Below are 19,744 nucleotides of genomic sequence, written 5' to 3' on the forward strand. Positions count from 1 at the left end.
TCCCTGTTTGGACTTGAATAAACTCTGTTTCTGTAAAGTCGCTTTTGGGTCCTCTTTCACCTGCATGACATGTACTGCAAGCCCAGCTTCAGACGCAATCGTTAGGCAAGGGTAATTTCAGTGTAGGAAAGGATGAAACAGCGTCTGTGCCACCAGTAAGTACAGATAGTAGTATAAATCCCCTGGCACAGTCCCCGCAGCCGGACAACTTTCTCACGGTTTCTGGAAGGAAATGCTGTAGGAACGCTCAACCGGTGTCGCTCATTCAGCAGACAGAAACTTTCAACCGGTTCTCCCCATTAAGCAGCGGGTCGGTGTCAGAGGCCGAGTCTTCTCTGGTCTCTACTCCTCCCGTTACGGGGTCTGAGACGCCGAAGCTTCCCACCATTAGCTCTGACAAATTGAAAACTCTAGTCATTGGCGACTCCATTACCCGCAGTATTAGACTTAAAGCTAATCATCCAGCGATCATACACTGTTTACCCGGGGGCAGGGCTACCGACGTTAAGGCTAATCTGAAGATGGTGCTGGCTAAAGCTAAAACTGGCGAGTGTAGAGAGTATAGAGATATTGTTATCCACGTCGGCACCAACGATGTTAGGATGAAACAGTCAGAGATCACCAAGCGCAACATAGCTTCTGCGTGCATATCAGCTAGAAAGATGTGTCGGCATCGAGTAATTGTCTCTGGCCCCTCCCAGTTAGGGGGAGTGATGAGCTCTACAGCAGAGTCTCACAACTCAATCGCTGGTTGAAAACTGTTTTCTGCCCCTCCCAAAAGATAGAATTTGTAGATAATTGGCCCTCTTTCTGGGACTCACCCACAAACAGGACCAAGCCTGACCTGCTGAGGAGTGACGGACTCCATCCTAGCTGGAGGGGTGCTCTCATCTTATCTGCCAACATAGACAGGGCTCTAACTCCTCTAGCTCCACAATGAAATAGGGTGCAGGCCAGGCAGCAGGCTATTAGCCAGCCTGCCAGCATAGTGGAGTCTGCCACTAGCATAGTTAGTGTAGTCAGCTCAGCTATCACCATTGAGACCGTGTCTGTGCCTCGACCTAGGTTGGGCAAAACTAAACATGGCGGTGTTCGCCTTAGCAATCTCACTAGGATAAAGACCACCTCCATTCCTGTCATTACTGAAAGAGATCACGATACCTCACATCTCAAAATAGGGCTACTTAATGTTAGATCCCTTACTTCAAAGGCAATTATAGTCAATGAACTAATCACTGATCATAATCTTGATGTGATTGGCCTGACTGAAACATGGCTTAAGCCTGATGAATTTACTGTGTTAAATGAGGCCTCACCTCCTGGCTACACTAGTGACCATATCCCCGTGCATCCCGCAAAGGCGGAGGTGTTGCTAACATTTATGATAGCAAATTTCAATTTACAAAAAAAAAAAAAAATGACGTTTTCGTCTTTTGAGCTTCTAGTCATGAAATCTATGCAGCCTACTCAATCACTTTTTATAGCTACTGTTTACAGGCCTCCTGGGCCATATACAGCGTTTCTCACTGAGTTCCCTGAATTCCTATCAGACCTTGTAGTCATTGCAGATAATATTCTAATCTTTGGTGACTTTAATATTCACATGGAAAAGTCCACAGACCCACTCCAAAAGGCTTTTGGAGCCATCATCGACTCAGTGGGTTTTGTCCAACATGTCTCTGGACCCACTCACTCTCACAGTCATACGCTGGACCTAGTTTTGTCCCATGGAATAAATGTTGTGGATCTTAATGTTTTTCCTCATAATCCTGGACTATCGGACCACCATTTTATTACGTTTGCAATTGCAACAAATAATCTGCTCAGACCCCAACCAAGGAACATCAAAAGTCGTGCTATAAATTCACAGACAACACAAAGATTCCTTGATGCCCTTCCAGACTCCCTCTGCCTACCCAAGGACGCCAGAGGACAAAAATCCGTTAACCACCTAACTGAGGATCTCAATTTAACCTTGCGCAATACCCTAGATGCAGTTGCACCCCTAAAAACTAAAAAAATGTCTCATAAGAAACTAGCTCCCTGGTACACAGAAAATACCCGAGCTCTGAAGCAAGCTTCCAGAAAATTGGAACGGAAATGGCGCCACACCAAACTGGAAGTCTTCCGACTAGCTTGGAAGGACGGTACCGTGCAGTACCGAAGAGCCCTTACTGCTGCTCGATCGTCCTATTTTTCTAACTTAATTGAGGAAAATAAGAACAATCCGAAATTCCTTTTTGATACTGTGGCAAAGCTAACTAAAAAGCAGCATTCCCCAAGAGAGGATGACTTGCACTTTAGCAGTGATAAATTCATGAACTTCTTTGAGGAAAAGATTATGATTATTAGAAAGCAAATTACGGACTCCTCTTTAAACCTGCGTATTCCTCCAAACCTCAGTTGTCCTGAGTCTGCACAACTCTGCCAGGACCTAGGATCAAGAGAGACGCTCAAGTGTTTTAGTACTATATCTCTTGACACAATGATGAAAATAATCATGGCCTCTAAACCTTCAAGCTGTATACTGGACCCTATTCCAACTAAACTACTGAAAGAGCTGCTTCCTGTGCTTGGCCCTCCTATGTTGAACATAATAAACGGCTCTCTATCCACTGGATGTGTACCAAACTCACTAAAAGTGGCAGTAATAAAGCCTCTCTTGAAAAAGCCAAACCTTGACCCAGAAAATATAAAAAACTATCGGCCTATATCGAATCTTCCATTCCTCTCAAAGATTTTAGAGAAGGCTGTTGCGCAGCAACTCACTGCCTTCCTGAAGACAAACAATGTATACGAAATGCTTCAGTCTGGTTTTAGACCCCATCATAGCACTGAGACGGCACTTGTGAAGGTGGTAAATGACATTTTGATGGCATCGGACCGAGGCTCTGCATCTGTCCTCGTGCTCCTAGACCTTAGTGCTGCTTTTGATACCATCGATCACCACATTCTTTTTGAGAGATTGGAAACCCAAATTGGTCTACACGGACATGTTCTGGCCTGGTTTAGGTCTTATCTGTCGGAAAGATATCAGTTTGTCTCTGTGAATGGTTTGTCCTCTGACAAATCAACTGTACATTTCAGTGTTCCTCAAGGTTCTGTTTTAGGACCACTATTGTTTTCACTATATATTTTACCTCTTGGGGATGTTATTCGAAAACATAATGTAAACTTTCACTGCTATGCGGATGACACACAGCTGTACATTTCAATGAAACATGGTGAAGCCCCAAAATTGCCCTCGCTAGAAGCATGTGTTTCAGACATAAGGAAGTGGATGGCTGCAAACTTTCTACTATTAAACTCGGACAAAACAGAGATGCTTGTTCTAGGTCCCAAGAAACAAAGAGATCTTCTGTTGAATCTGACAATTAATCTTAATGGTTGTACAGTCGTCTCAAATAAAACTGTGAAGGACCTCGGCGTTACTCTGGACCCTGATCTCTCTTTTGAAGAACATATCAAGACCATTTCGAGGACAGCTTTTTTCCATCTACGTAACATTGCAAAAATCAGAAACTTTCTGTCCAAAAATGATGCAGAAAAATTAATCCATGCTTTTGTCACTTCTAGGTTAGACTACTGCAATGCTCTATTTTCCGGCTACCCGGATAAAGCACTAAATAAACTTCAGTTAGTGCTAAATACGGCTGCTAGAATCCTGACTAGAACCAAAAAATTTGATCATATTACTCCAGTGCTAGCCTCTCTACACTGGCTTCCTGTCAAAGCAAGGGCTGATTTCAAGGTTTTACTGCTAACCTACAAAGCATTACATGGGCTTGCTCCTACCTACCTCTCTGATTTGGTCCTGCCGTACATACCTACACGTACGCTACGGTCACAAGACGCAGGCCTCCTAATTGTCCCTAGAATTTCTAAGCAAACAGCTGGAGGCAGGGCTTTCTCCTATAGAGCTCCATTTTTATGGAACGGTCTGCCTACCCATGTCGAGACGCAAACTCGGTCTCAACCTTTAAGTCTTTACTGAAGACTCATCTCTTCAGTGGGTCATATGATTGAGTGTAGTCTGGCCCAGGAGTGGGAAGGTGAACGGAAAGGCTCTGGAGCAACGAACCGCCCTTGCTGTCTCTGCCTGGCCGGTTCCCCTCTTTCCACTGGGATTCTCTGCCTCTAACCCTGTTACGGGGCTGAGTCACTGGCTTGCTGGGGCTCTCTCGTGCCGTCCCTGGGGGTGCGTCACCTGGGTGGGTTGATTCACTGTTGTGGTCCCCCCTTGGGTTGTACCGTGTCGGAGATCTTTGTGGGCTATACTCGGCCTTGTCTCAGGATGGTAAGTTGGTGGTTGAAGATTTCCCTCTAGTGGTTTGGGGGCTGTGCTTTGGCAAAGTGGGTGGGGTTATATCCTTCCTGTTTGGCCCTGTCCGGGGTGTCCTCGGATGGGGCCACAGTGTCTCCTGACCCCTCCTGTCTCAGCCTCCAGTATTTATGCTGCAGTAGTTTATGTGTCGGGGCTAGGGTCAGTTTGTTTATCTGGAGTACTTCTCCTGTCCTATTCGGTGTCCTGTGTGAATCTAAGTGTGCGTTCTCTAATTCTCTCCTTCTCTCTTTCTTTCTCTCTCTCGGAGGACCTGAGCCCTAGGACCATGCCCCAGGACTACCTGACATGATGACTCCTTGCTGTCCCCAGTCCACCTGGCCATGCTGCTGCTCCAGTTTCAACTGGCCTGGGCCCTAGGACCATGTCCCAGGACTACCTGACATGAGGACTCCTTGCTGTCCCCAGTCCACCTGGCCATGCTCCTGCTCCAGTTTCAACTGACCTGAGCCCTAGGACCGTGCCCCAGGACTACCTGACATGATGGCTCCTTGCTGTCCCCAGTCCACCTGACTGTGCTGCTGCTCCAGTTTCAACTGTTCTGCCTTTATTATTATTTGACCATGCTGGTCATTTATGAACATTTGAACATCTTGGTCATGTTCTGTTATAATCTCTACCCGGCACAGCCAGAAGAGGACTGGCCACCCCACATAGCCCGGTTCCTCTCTAGGTTTCTTCCTAGGTTTTGGCCTTTCTAGGGAGTTTTTCCTAGCCACCGTGCTTTTACACCTGCATTGTTTGCTGTTTGGGGTTTTAGGCTGGGTTCTGTACAGCACTTTGAGATATCAGCTGATGTACGAAGGGCTATATAAATACATTTGATTTGATTTTGATTTGATTTAGCTATACCGCTGTTTCAGATCTAAGTTAGCTAACGTTAACTGCTAGCTAGACAGTTAGCATGCTAGTTAAAACTGTAACGTTATATTTATTATACGCTGTCTGACTTTCAATGAAAGCGTTGTTCCTTTGAAATGTTATATGCCTGTTGGCTAAAAGAACCAACAACTACTATATTTTCAATGAGCTACCTAACTTAGTACATTTGTTTATTTAGCCCACAGACTCATGTCATCCAAGGCAGAAAGGTCTCAAGGAGGAAGATCTGTGAGACGTCCAGCCTCTGTCCCCTCAAAGAAACCATCCACGATAGACCTACTTGCTAAAGAGGAGGAATACAAGTGAGGTTCCTTGCCCAAACATCTGTTGAGTCAATGTAAACTGTATCATATGAGTTGCTGTAACCAGATGGTGATAGTAATATAACAAAAATCAAATTTCTTCCATTCCAGATGTATAAATGCAAGCTGGAGGCAAAAACAGCCGAACTAGTAAGGCAAGCGGAACAGGTTATGGTAAGTGGTTTAAGATAGCTACCTGGCCAATTGACACACTTCAGAACAACATAAAACATTCATTTTTAGACATATTTGTTTTATTTAAACTTTTTGTCCTGATTGTTTTTTCTTAATTTTTTTCAGTGACCAAAATTAAGTCTTGTCAAAATCACTCTTTCCACCTTGATGTTGACATTGAGGATGAGGAGGAGGATTTCATGTAATAAAATATTGCATTGCTCAAAACGTATAGCATTTCAGTGTAGTAGACTGGATAAGAATATATGAGAACTGCCTATAATACAAATGTATTTGTCTTTAGGAATGTGAACATGCTGGAATCTTCGGTTATGAAGCCCACTTCTAAGGTGCAGTATTCAATTCTGTTTGATACGTAAAATGTAACATCTCAGAGACACAAAGGTAATGTAATCAGTTAGTAAAACTGGGGGAGAATTTCAATTGTATTTCCTTGATTCCGCAGGTCCTCTTCAAACCCCATTGGATGGGAAGGTCAGAGGGGCGGGACTTCTGACTTTCTCATCCAATGGGTTTTGAGGAGGCGAGGAATTAAGGAAATCCAATTGACATTCTCCCTAAGTCATATTTCTATTGCTCAGGTAATGACAAAGAAAAGGGTCACATCAACATGCAATTCACAAAATAGACCTGGATACCAGAGAAAAAGACAGTAAGAATGTTATCCTTGTCACAAATGTTTGCACAAATATCTATTGGAAACATTGGAAGATTGTGAAAGGTAATGGCTTAATGAGTGTCCAGTGTTGTTAATATTCAGTTCCTTATGTTTGTTATGACTTTTTCAACTTTTTGTTTGAGTTGTATTTTGTTTATTTGTTACTTTATTTCAGAACAACAAAGACATCTGCAGTTGATGATGTTGCGTTTCTTAAAGATTGTGTGGATTTTTCCTTGGCTAAAACAATATGTAGACATTGAGGGGAAGCTGGATGATGGAGATACTCATGTCAATCTTATGGAAGACATCATGCGCTGTGTTGGTGATGAGATGAGATCAGGTGAATTCTGATTTAATTTATTACACTTTCTGTGGTTTTCTCACAAATTTACAATATCACATCTGGAGCACAAGAATGGATATTTTCAAAAACATAAATTACAAAAAAATAAGTTATTTATCAGAGTTCCAGAATATCAATTGTTTCAGCCTTAATTCATCGAGCTTCTCGCATATCCTAAAAATTATATAATTCTTTATGTAACTATAGTATACTTTTTTTGGTGTGCTGTGTTTCAGATGCACAGATCCGTTTTCTCAAAGCAAAACTTTGTGTAAAGCAAGAAGAATTTAATCGGCTATCATATGAGTGCAACATAAAGGTAATGATAGAAATATGAGACATGGAAATTAGTTATATTTTTGAGTAAAATGTAACATTGAAACAAGAATAAAACATGTATTTATTCTAGGATTATGCAAACAGTAGTTTAAGCACCAACATAACGGAGGTCGAGGAGACTCGAGCAGGACTACAGAAGACCACAACTTTCAGCAAACCCAGATAGAGAAACACAGAGCTTTAGCGGAGGAGTCAAACAGAAAAGGTGATGGGCTCCAGCAACAAGTAACTGCTCTACAGAAGGTGGGTGTTGAGGATAAAACAGATATTACATTGATTATCTTTCTAGTTAGTCATTTGATAATATTAAACAACACATATTGTAACCATGAAAGTCCATGAACAGTGACTGAGAGAAACCTAGATGTGTATAGACAGCAGTTGAGATAGCTGTTAATGTTTTATTGCTGAATGGGGAGGGGGACATTATACAGCTTAGACAAGGTTGTTAATAAAGGATGAAATCAACCTCTCAGCAGGGGAATGCCTGGCATGGCCTCATTAACATGGTCAGCCTGTAAGGTGAACCTCTCCTGCAGCTGGCGATAGTACGGCACTCATATGACAGATATCTTTTGAATTTAGAGAAATCCCACATTACATATTAAACAGTGAACTTTGTTTGTACTGAATGAGCTAAAGATGAAACAGTACAACATATAAATTGCGGCTGCAGGTAGCCTAGTGGTTAGAGTGTTGGACTAGTCACCGAAAGGTTGCAAGATTGAATCCCCGAGCTGACAAAGTAAAAATGTCGTTCTGCCCCTGAACAAGGCAGTTAACCCACTGTTCCTTGTCCATCATTGAAAATAAGAATTTGTTCTTAACTGACTTGCCTAGTTAAAATAAAGGTAAATAAAAAATCCCTTCACCACCACATATACACAAAATGTTAAATATCACAATGTGTCTGTACCTTTGTGTGTCTTTTCACAGTCCCTGTTGTTCCATAAGGTGTATTTTTACCTGCTTTTTAAGTCATATTCTACTGCTTGCATCAGTTACCTGATGTGGAATAGAGTTCCATATAGTCATAGCTCTATGTAATTCTGTGCGTCTCCCATAGTCTGTTCTAGACTTGGGGACTGTGAAGAGACCTCTGATGGCATGAGTGTCCGAGCTGTGTGCTAGTATTTTAAACAGACAGCTCTGTATATTGAGCTTGTCAACACCTCTTACAAAAACAAGTAATGATGAAGTTAATCTCTATTCCACTTTGAGCCATGAGATTGAGATGCATGTCATTAATGTTAGCTCTCTGTGTACTTTTAAGAGACAGTTGTGCTGCCCTGTTCTGAGCCAATTGCAATTTACCTCAACTCCCTCTTTGTGGCACCTGACCACTGTCATGTCTATGGCTATGTCGGATTAAGTGATATGACATGCTATTTTATAAAATAATTTATCTGTAATTAATATTACCTGATTAAGATAACCATGTAAATGTAATTAACTAGAAAGTCGGGGCACCACGAAATAATGTTTATAGAGCTGTTATCTTCCGAATAAACTCTTAAAGACCTGGTAATCTTTTACCTCAATAGCAGTCAATATTTAATCGTCGCCTTATTCAGTCTCATCTGAAAGTTGTAAATTCTTGGTTATCTTCATAAACCCTGGCTAACAAGTTGAATCAGCAATACAACATTTGGTTTAATTATTTATTTATTAAATACCTAAATAATCACACAGAATTACATCTACCTATAATGGATCATACATTGATTACAAATGATGTCATAAAAGAAAATGGCCCTAGGAACAGATATGACGGCTGGTTACACAAAGAAAGGTTTTTGGGTTTTGAATGAAAGAGCAGGAAGACTGAGTAACAAAAGGGAGAAGCTATGCTATCGTAAATACAGAATCTTATGCATTCTAAATAACCGCCCATTTGGAAAAAGGAAAATGCAATAAATATTTACTCTGAACTGCGCTTCAATAGGTTGGTCGTAGATGGAAGGCCGGGTTGCCCAGCAGGGATCTCTTGTCCTCTGAAGAATGTCTCTGGTGGTAAGCTGGATACGTTGTAGTATCGTTGTGTGCGTTTATCGCCCTCCAGGTTCCCTCGGAGAGTTCATCAATGAGCTTGATGCCTTGATAAGCTCCTTTCCTGAGGACGGCTCACCTCTCACAGTTCTGGGCGACTTTAACCTCCCCACGTCTACCTTTGACTCATTCCTCTCTGCCTCCTTCTTTCCACTCCTCTCCTCTTTTGACCTCACCCTCTCACCTTCCCCCCCTACTCACAAGGCAGGCAATACGCTCGACCTCATCTTTACTAGATGCTGTTCTTCCACTAACCTCATTGCAACTCCCCTCCAAGTCTCCGACCACTACCTTGTATCCTTTTCCCTCTCGCTCTCATCCACCACCTCCCACACTGCCCCTACTCGGATGGTATCGCGCCGTCCCAACCTTCGCTCTCTCTCCCCCGCTACTCTCTCCTCTTCCATCCTATCATCTCTTCCCTCCGCTCAAACCTTCTCCAACCTATCTCCAGATTCTGCCTCCTCAACCCTCCTCTCCTCCCTCTCTGCATCCTTTGACTCTCTATGTCCCCTATCCTCCAGGCCGGCTCGGTCCTCCCCTCCCGCTCCGTGGATCGATGACTCATTGCGAGCTCACAGAACAGGGCTCCGGGCAGCCGAGCGGAAATGGAGGAAAACTCGCCTCCCTGCGGACCTGGCATCCTTTCACTCCCTCCTCTCTACATTTTCCTCCTCTGTCTCTGCTGCTAAAGCCACTTTCTACCACGCTAAATTCCAAGCATCTGCCTCTAACCCTAGGAAGCTCTTTGCCACCTTCTCCTCCCTCCTGAATCCTCCTCCCCCTCCCCCCTCCTCCCTCTCTGCAGACGACTTCGTCAACCATTTTGAAAAGGTCGACGACATCCGTCCTCGTTTGCTAAGTCAAACGACACCACTGGTTCTGCTCACACTGCCCTACCCTGTGCTCTGACCTCTTTCTCCCCTCTCTCTCCAGATGAAATCTCGCGTCTTGTGACGGCCGGCCGCCCAACAACCTGCCCGCTTGACCCTATCCCCTCCCCTCTTCTCCAGACCATTTCCGGAGACCTTCTCCCTTACCTCACCTCGCTCATCAACTCATCACTGACCGCTGGCTACGTCCCTTCCGTCTTCAAGAGAGCGAGAGTTGCACCCCTTCTGAAAAAACCTACACTCGATCCCTCCGATGTCAACAATTACAGACCAGTATCCCTTCTTTCTTTTCTCTCCAAAACTCTTGAACGTGCCGTCCTTGGTCAGCTCTCCCGCTATCTCTCTCTGAATGACCTTCTTGATCCAAATCAGTCAGGTTTCAAGACTAGTCATTCAACTGAGACTGCTCTCCTCTGTATCACGGAGGCGCTCCGCACTGCTAAAGCTAACTCTCTCTCCTCTGCTCTCATCCTTCTAGATCTATCGGCTGCCTTCGATACTGTGAACCATCAGATCCTCCTCTCCACCCTCTCCGAGTTGGGCATCTCCGGCGCGGCCCACGCTTGGATTGCGTCCTACCTGACAGGTCGCTCCTACCAGGTGGCGTGGCGAGAATCTGTCTCCTCACCACGCGCTCTTCTAGGCCCTCTCCTATTCTCGCTATACACCAAGTCACTTGGCTTTGTCATAACCTCACATGGTCTCTCCTATCATTGCTATGCAGACGACACACAACTAATCTTCTCCTTTCCCCCTTCTGATGATCAGGTGGCGAATCGCATCTCTGCATGTCTGGCAGACATATCAGTGTGGATGACGGATCACCACCTCAAGCTGAACCTCGGCAAGACGGAGCTGCTCTTCCTCCCGGGGAAGGACTGCCCGTTCCATGATCTCGCCATCACGGTTGACAACTCCATTGTGTCCTCCTCCCAGAGCGCTAAGAACCTTGGTGTGATCCTGGACAACACCCTGTCGTTCTCAACCAACATCAAGGCGGTGGCCCGTTCCTGTAGGTTCATGCTCTACAACATCCGCAGAGTACGACCCTGCCTCACACAGGAAGCGGCGCAGGTCCTAATCCAGGCACTTGTCATCTCCCGTCTGGATTACTGCAACTCGCTGTTGGCTGGGCTCCCTGCCTGTGCCATTAAACCCCTTCAACTCATCCAGAACGCCGCAGCCCGTCTGGTGTTCAACCTTCCCAAGTTCTCTCACGTCACCCCGCTCCTCCGTTCTCTCCACTGGCTTCCAGTTGAAGCTCGCATCCGCTACAAGACCATGGTGCTTGCCTACGGAGCTGTGAGGGGAACGGCACCTCAGTACCTCCAGGCTCTGATCAGGCCCTACACCCAAACAAGGGCACTGCGTTCATCCACCTCTGGCCTGCTCGCCTCCCTACCACTGAGGAAGTACAGCTCCCGCTCAGCCCAGTCAAAACTGTTCGCTGCTCTGGCCCCCCAATGGTGGAACAAACTCCCTCACGACGCCAGGACAGCGGAGTCAATCACCAGCTTCCGGAGACACCTGAAACCCCACCTCTTTAAGGAATACCTAGGATAGGATAAGTATCCCCCCCCCTTTAAGATTTAGATGCACTATTGTAAAGTGACTGTTCCACTGGATGTCATAAGGTGAATGCACCAATTTGTAAGTCGCTCTGGATAAGAGCGTCTGCTAAATGACTTAAATGTAAATGTAATGTAAATGTTAGATTGAATACGTTGTTCGTCCTTTCCTAGCCCACGTTTACAGCGGCTGCTGCTAACTCAACGGCTAGGAGTTATCACTTCTGGAGTGAATAAGAGTTCAAAGTTCATACCAAGCCATACTTTTAAGCTCGTGCTATATTCTGGCTGGTATAGTTGAAATTCATCCTTTCGGTGTGTCGATCGTCACCTTCACATTGAACACGATGCTAATTTCGTTAGGTTATTATCTGAGCCCTTTTAACGTAAGACCGTCGTCCTCGGAACAGCAAGTTGAATTTTTGTCAACGGGTTTATATAGTGGTGAAAGAAGGGCGTGTTTCATAGTTTACAACCAAAGTCTGTTCACTTGGGTGAGTGATCAGAGTTTCTCTATGACAAACCGTTCTCTCATTTAAGAAGCTAAAATTATATTTAATCTTTTCACAAATAGTTTCATATTTAAACATTTAAATTGCACAACAATTCGATGTGAATCTGATGACTAGAATGTATCGACTTTCCAAGATAGTTTGTCATCCTGTCATTAGTAGTTAATATCTCAGACAACAACTGATCTGAGATCATATTCATTAAGTACCAACGCATGTTTTCAACTGGTTGGATTACCGAAATATGGTTCCGTTTCCCACCTTTCAATGTTACCAGACTCTATGTTACAAATTCTTTACAAGAGTCAACTCTATAAAGTAGAGAGAAAAGGTTTTATGGGGGTCATAAACCTCCCCCAACAGGCCAACATCATGACACCACACTACTGAACAGTAGTTTAGGTGCGACGAAACTAGCACCTGTTGGACCTTCCTTGTTGATAGTGTTGTTAAGAAGGCAGAGCAACGCTTTATTATGGACAGACTTTTCCCCATCTTAGCTACTGTTGTATCAATATGTTGACCATGACAGTTCACCTTCACCTCAATTTGCTCAATTTCCACATTATTCATTACGAGACGTAGTTGAGGTTTAGTGAATGATTTGTCCCAAATATAATGCTTTTAGTTTTGGAAATATTTACATCTATCTTATTCCTTGCTACCCATTCTGAAACTAATTGCAGCTCTTTTAAGTGTTGCAGTCATTTCATTCACTGTAGTAGCTGACGAGTATTGTGTTGAGCCTTACTCAAAGCCAGTGACATGTCGTTAGTAAAGATTGAACAAAAGCATGGAACCTGGTCAGTTTGACATGGAAAGAGCAGGTGTTCCTAATGTTTTGTACACTTAGTGTATGTCCACTCCCAAAGAAATTAAGAATGAATGGTTGATGGCTTCCTATTGCTTAGTCACAACAATTATCGGTTTAATTTATAACTATTCACATTTAATTTCTGAAATATAACGTTAATAGTACATGTGATGACAGTCAGTTTTTGTAGCTATCTAACCAAATATTACCATTATCATTATAGTGCTTTTGAAAATGTGTGTTGGTGTGCTATAAAAACGGTACACAAAATGCTTTTACTGATTTAGCTTGCCCCCGTGCGTGTTTAATAAAGGAAATCGGGGGTTTGAAGAGAGCACAAAAACAGGCAGCAACCAATCACAGTGCCATAGAGGTAAGACTGAAGAGGCTTGGAGGAAGTTGAGAGGTCCAAGACACAACTGACCAAGCTCAAGCAGATGAGCAAGATAAATTAAACCACCTATCAGTGCATTTAGTGATCACATCAATCATTTACACTAAATTGTGTTGATAGATAGTGCTATGCTATTAGTATAGTTTAGATTTTGGTATTCAAGTTTGGCTTCTGTCACTTGTTATATGACCCAGGTTAAATAAACTTGTTTTATGTCTATCCTTTCCAAAATGACACAGCAGACCAGGAGCATAAAAAAATAGAAACATTAAAAAGCCAAAAACAAGAAGCTGGAAAAGCAAAAAGCTGAACCGATAGTGGGTTGTAAAAAACAGCTCAAACTGATTGATACACTGAAAAGCCAAAAAGTAAGTTCTCATATTAACTGCAAGTAATTGTTACAAGGCAGTATCATTATTGATATTTCTCCTTATCCAACTGATATATATTTTTCCTCTTGCTTGAGCAGATGCATTTAGAAGCTGCCAAGATGTTGTCATTTACAGAAGAAGGATTCATGAAAGCTCTTGACTGGGGGAAATCATAAAGCAATACTGAAAAATGTATGTAATACAATCCTGCTTGCCTTGAATGTATTCTTATGGTTAGCAACAACATTGATTATGTGTCCTTTTATACAGAATATATTTTTTATGCAGTTGTATTTTAAAAGTTTAGCATTTTATTACAATAATGGGTTAAATCAATTTAAACTGTAGTTGCATTATCACTTAATAAAGGAAATGGTGTAGTTTTTGTTTATTACCAAATGACTTCAACTGAAAATTGCTGCACCTCCATGATAGGATTTAAGGTGTGGTGATATGCAGCTAGTGGGATACAAATTAGTCTTTGCAACTTAATACATTTTTGAGTACACCATCGCCATAAGAAATCCATCATTTGATACACACAAAAAACACACTAGACAGCATCTACCCAATAATGCCATCTAGTGGTGTAGTATAGAAAGTGGTTATTCATCATCTCCCCAGCCCTCTTCATCAAAGATGTCAGCCTGTCGCTTTTGGAAATTGCTTCTGAAGTCCTCATCAAAGTGTTCAAGGTCATCTTCCCGGAATATGCCCTTAACATTTGAAAATAACAGTCAGTTTCAAAAGTGGGACCTTCCTGGAGCAACACTTCCAGTTGAACTAAAAACGAAGACAACCTCCTCTCCCTTACCTTAGGTAGATAGCCCAGAAGTTTTGTGGCATGGAGTTTGAGAAGGCTTTGCCTTTCCTCCTCAATGATCTGTCGACGCAGTGTCTCCCTCTCCTGTTCCATTGCTCTTTCTTCAGCCTCACGTTCCTTGGGAAGAGAGATCAAACTTACATTCAATAAATGTTCCATAAGGTACCTACAGACTACCTCTGAGGCAGACAAAACAGTGTTAAACAGAAAAGCTTCAGTTACAATAACATCACTTTGATGTTGGTAAAGAGTGCATAAGTGTTCATGATAAGAGCAATATACTGTACCTTGTCAGCCAGGTACTGCTGTCTCCTGTCCTCCAGCAGTTTCTCCACAGCCCTCTTGTGCTCAAGCTGCTTCATGCGACGTTTCTGGGCATTCATCTGCTCTATGCGGTCGTCCTCAGCAAACTTGGCCATCATCATCTGCCTGAAGGCCTCCTCCTCCACCTTCTCAGCCTGCCTCCGCATTTCCTTGAAGGCTATTTGCTCTTGGCAGGTCTGCTGCAACTCCAGCCTCTGTCTGATTCTCTTCTCCATATCTTCCTGTTAACCCATTTAAAAAGGGTTGAACCCTCTAAAGGCAGTTTGGAAATTTAGGAAATTATAAAATGTGGAAATGCTTGCTTACGATTTGTTTCTGCCTTGCCGCTTCGGCTTGCTCCTCCAGACAAAGCTCTTCACGAACACGCTCCATCTCATCACGCTGCTGCCTCTCCATTTCAATCTTCTCAGTGAGCTTGAAGAAAGACATTCCTCAATAGCCATCAATAATGTATTAATCATTTCTCACTTTGTCCACAGAAAAAAGACTTGAACATATTCTTAACTATGAATATAGCCAAAAGTTTCGCAGATTATGTGACTTTTCTCCCTCTTACCATCTGGTGAAGATGTTCTTTTGCCTGCTCTCGTTCTCTGACTTTCTCCATTCTGCTCTTCTCCTTATGCTGCTGGTAACTGGCAAATTCCAGGATGCGTCTGTTCTCAGCCTCCATCTTCTCCCGCTCCATCAGTCTCCACTCAGTCTGCTGGCTCTTGAACTCCTCTATGTACCTTTGAGTGGCTGTTATCTTTTCCAGTCTTAACTGCCTCTCCCTGCAAATAAGAAAGGTCATTTGATTTCATTATATACTGATTACTTGATCAAGCAGGAAACTTAACCAAATTGTGAAAACAGACTGCCACTGCCCACTCACATTTGATCTTCCTCATAGATCTTCCTGACAATTTCGTCAACCATGAGTTTCTCCTTGAGGAACTCCTCATAAGCCTCCTGTCTCTTGTGCTCTTTCTCCTCCAGCTGCTGTTCCAGCTCCTGCTGGTACTGCACCACCTCCTCGTAGCGCTTATATTCTTGCTTCTCCTGCTCCATAGAGGCCCGCTCATGCTCGCTCTTCATCTTACGAGCAATATCAGCCTCCTGACGCTAATGTCAGAGAAAAATATGGATTCACAAAAAGCACAACCAACAAGTGTTTTGGTTCAAGTCTCAGATGTCCCTTCTACCCTGGGAAAGGACATTTATGAACTTACCACTGTCTCATATCTCATAGACTCCTTTTCAGCAATCTGTGCGGCCCTCTCCCGGTTTAGGTATGCAGACTTGAGCTGCCCCTCCAACTCACGGAGTTCAACACTAAAATTAAAAAGGAAGCATTAACAGCAACATAAAACATCCATCCTGCAACAACTATGGACAGATTGTTGGTACACTAACCCTAGGACTTTTATTAAAGCCTGAAAGGCACTTTTCCCATCGGGCAAGTCAAGAGTATTTTTGGGTTGACCGAAGATTATGATCACTTGCCTGAAAATTTAAATTAGCTATTTACATGCAGCAGTTCCATATATTGCCTGCCTTTCATCTACACATAGACCAATCAGAAAGATCATTACTGAAATTTGTGGTATTTTGGTTATCAGTAAATAATATAAAAAATAAAACATCTCAGAGGAGGCTTAACTTGCCCAACTGCCATAAATTGATTGTCTTTCAGCTTTAGGCTACTGGAATTCGTTGCAGTTGCCCAATGGGGCAACCTCAGAGAATGTGCAACTGCTCAGTTCACTTGACCCAGGCAATAGGAGGGCAACCCTTAATGTCAATCTCTGCCAAGCCCCTCATGTTGGTACTTACCTGTTCTCTTTTATATATTGCCTCATTTTTTCATCTCTAAGCTTTTCATAGCTGATGCGGGCCAGTTCTTGTGCCATTCTCTCCTCTTGTTGCAGTTGCTTTTCCTTGTATATTCTCTCCTCCTCTGCCTGTAAGAGTCAGATGAAGCAAGCAATTACTTTTAGGACCAGTTTCCCTGACACAGATGAAGACTCGTTGTCGTTTAAGCAGGTGCTTTTCATGAATGCTGTGTGAAAGCGATACCTTGATGAGAGCATCCTCAATTTGGCTTTCATGCAGCTCGTCTTGCACCTTGCGTAGGTATCGCTTCTTTTCAAGTCTCTCCTCACTCATTAGATTGGCTTGCATTTGTCTGTCCTTAGTGATGCATTTTGTCTGGTCTTCTCGTTGCTCCTCCTGCCGTCGAAATTCCGAGATCACCCTCTGCTGCTGACTGTGCTTCATGTTGCGCCACTGGCTCATTGAAGCCTTGAGGAAAGACCGCATTAGTTCATTTTGGTCAATGTATCAAGCAAATACATTTTATTTTTTTTAACCTTTATTTAACTAGGCAAGTCAGTTAAGAACAAATTCTTATTTTCAATGACGGCCTAGAAACAATGGGTTAACTGCCTTGTTCAGGGGCAGAACGACAAATTTGTACCTTGTCAGTTTGGAGATTCAAACTTGCAACCTTTCGGTTACTAGTCCAACGCGCTAACCACTAGGCTGCGCTGCCACCAGTGGTTATAATAAAAGATAAATAAACTTGAGTACCACTCAAGCTAGCTAGCTAGCCTGGCTTACTTAGCACTAACAGCTAAGTCAGGGGGTTTCAAAGTGGGGTCTGTGGACCAGATCAAAATATTATTATTACAATTTATCCTTTTTTAAATGAATATTGCTAAGGCCAACATAATCAACCAATTTTATACAAGGAATCTGTGTAAGTTTAGAGGGTGCAATACAATGTAATATCATGAATCGCTATTGATGCTCTTAATAACCTCTACGGGATCGGTGTCCCTATACCGGGACTGTTGAGCGAACGTGTGCTAATGTGTTTAGCATGATGGTGTAAGTTACAGCAAACTTCCCAGGACATAGACATGTCTTATATGTGCAGAACACTTAAATTCTTGTTAATTTAACTGCACTGTCCAATTTACAGTAGCTATATTACAGTGAAAAAAATACCATGCTATTGTTTGAGGAGTGCACAACAACAGCCTTTATCACGGCAACTGGTTTGATACATTCACCTCTGAAGGTAAATAATGTAGTTACATTCAGTAATCTTGCTCTGATTTGTCATCCTAAGGGTCCCAGAGATAAAATGTAGCATAGTTTTGTTTGATAAAATCAATGTTAATATTCAAATGTACGAACTGGTTTGACAATTTGAAGTTTAAACCCCTGCTGTCTCAACACCCACCCTGCAATCTAGATGTGTGAAAGTTAGTGTATAAGCTAATGATCCATCATGTATGACATTCCTGGGAGTGTGTAAACTTACAAAAATGATATGGTAATACAAATAGTTATGTACTTGAAAATGTATCAATTGACCAATTCGGCAGACTTGATACAAAATACTGTGTAGTAATGCTCCACTGGATCAATCGGAAACTTTGCATACACTGCTGCCACCTGGTGGCCAAAATCTAAATGCCATCAAATCAAAACATGCATTATCTTTTACCAGATCTAATGTGTTGTATTCTCCTACATTAATTTCAAATTTCCACAAACTTCAAAGTATTTCATTTGAAATGGTATTAATAATATACATAATCCTTGCTTCAGGTCCTGAGCTACATGCAGTTAGATTTGGGTATGTCATTTTTGGCGAAAATTGAAGGGGAAAAAGGGTCAAATCCTTAAGAGGTTCCAGATGCACATGTGCCTGGGAGGCACAGGGATATAGTATCCACAGTGCTCCATCAATGATCAATTTGTTCAACTGGATTCTTCTTTGTATTCCTCAAATGTTGTTTTGAACATAATGCACTGTAATTTAAGCTTTAAAACGGTGAAATATTATCTCTGCCCCAAGGCAAAATGTGTAGAATTGCCGGAAATGTACTTAAACGGCAACATTTCATCTGATGCCAAGAGAGCCTTAAATGTTATTTCCCGGTGACCGAGACTTTGTTAGTCCGGCCGTGCACTGCAGTAATAGTACAACTGCTTGTATATTATATTTTTTTAATCGCACTGTAAGTAGGAGTTGTGTTGAGGTATTCTGATGGGTCTATCACAAAATTGGTCCCCGACGCAAACAAGTTTGAAGTTCAGGAGCCTCAGCTAGCGAGGTAAATTAACTAAAGTTGGTTCGTTCTCAGCTAGCTGACGTTAGCTAACGACGTTAACCATCGAATAGCTATATCATTTTCATGGAAAACACAATAAAACAATCTACAGCCAAGTAATTTACCATCATTGCGTGGAGCTGTTGCAAACCTCTCGTTGATTTGTGTTTTACCAGGCAAAAATTTAATAATCTTCTTCATCTACTACTTTGCTCCATTTGTTTTGCTTCCAGTCGTCTTGGTAACATCGCGCCTTTTGTGCCTAACAATAAACTCGAATGTAATTGGTTAAAAAGTCCGTTTGGTCATCCCGTCTTCCCTAAGGTAACGTTACAGGTACTGCGCAGAATCAGTTAAGTTATTGACACATTTGTTCACAAACTTCAGACAACATATCACCCACACACAAGTCCCAATTTTCACCCATGCTGACATCCCATCCAAAATAAATACAATATAGTTTGTACAATGGATATCTATGTATTTTGTAGTTTAATTTAAAAAAAAGATCGACATTAATAATAGGATTACCCCGGTCCTGTTAAAAACTGGACAAATTATTTTAGATAAGTATTCAATTGGCAGGTCCTTAAGGATGGGCCTGATATGGCTTGATTTCAGATTACTGGTATATAAAAAGTTAGAATTTGCCCTTCTGATCGATGCTGTGGACAGATGTATTGTCAGTAAAGCCGTCTGAAAGTATTATATTACAATGTCTTAAAGTATTCACATTCCTTGAATTTTTCCAAATGTTGTTGTTGCAGCCTAAATGTCAAATAGATTACATTTCGATTTTGTCGTCACTGGCCTACACACATATCAA

General features: G+C 42.5%; 1 protein-coding gene and 1 pseudogene across 1 annotated transcript; one reads left to right on the top strand and one right to left on the bottom strand.

Moving 5' to 3' along the window:
• The first annotated feature begins 5,413 nt into the window (after positions 1-5,413).
• LOC124033481 lies at positions 5,414-13,986 on the top strand (annotated as a pseudogene).
• mns1 (meiosis-specific nuclear structural 1) lies at positions 13,179-19,196 on the bottom strand. The gene is made up of 10 exons (XM_046345053.1): positions 19,044-19,196; positions 16,871-17,095; positions 16,628-16,755; positions 16,024-16,126; positions 15,687-15,916; positions 15,369-15,585; positions 15,119-15,226; positions 14,776-15,033; positions 14,480-14,605; positions 13,179-14,381 (listed from the first exon to the last, which is right to left on the bottom strand). The coding sequence occupies exons 1-10, from the start codon at positions 19,047-19,049 to the stop codon at positions 14,271-14,273; spliced, it is 1,512 nt and encodes a 503-aa protein (XP_046201009.1). The 5' UTR covers positions 19,050-19,196; the 3' UTR covers positions 13,179-14,270.
• Positions 19,197-19,744: the final 548 nt, after the last annotated feature.

This window comes from Oncorhynchus gorbuscha, linkage group LG04 (genome assembly GCF_021184085.1).
Source record: "Oncorhynchus gorbuscha isolate QuinsamMale2020 ecotype Even-year linkage group LG04, OgorEven_v1.0, whole genome shotgun sequence".
Lineage (NCBI taxonomy): Eukaryota > Metazoa > Chordata > Actinopteri > Salmoniformes > Salmonidae > Oncorhynchus > Oncorhynchus gorbuscha.

Bases quoted from the DNA above. Each gene is read 5' to 3' on its own strand.
- mns1 (XM_046345053.1), bottom strand. The intron at 16,756-16,870 runs GTATCGCTTTCA...TGACTCTTACAG, and splicing joins TTGAGGATGCTCTCATCAAG to GCAGAGGAGGAGAGAATATA. The intron at 15,917-16,023 runs GTAAGTTCATAA...CTCTGACATTAG, and splicing joins CTATGAGATATGAGACAGTG to CGTCAGGAGGCTGATATTGC.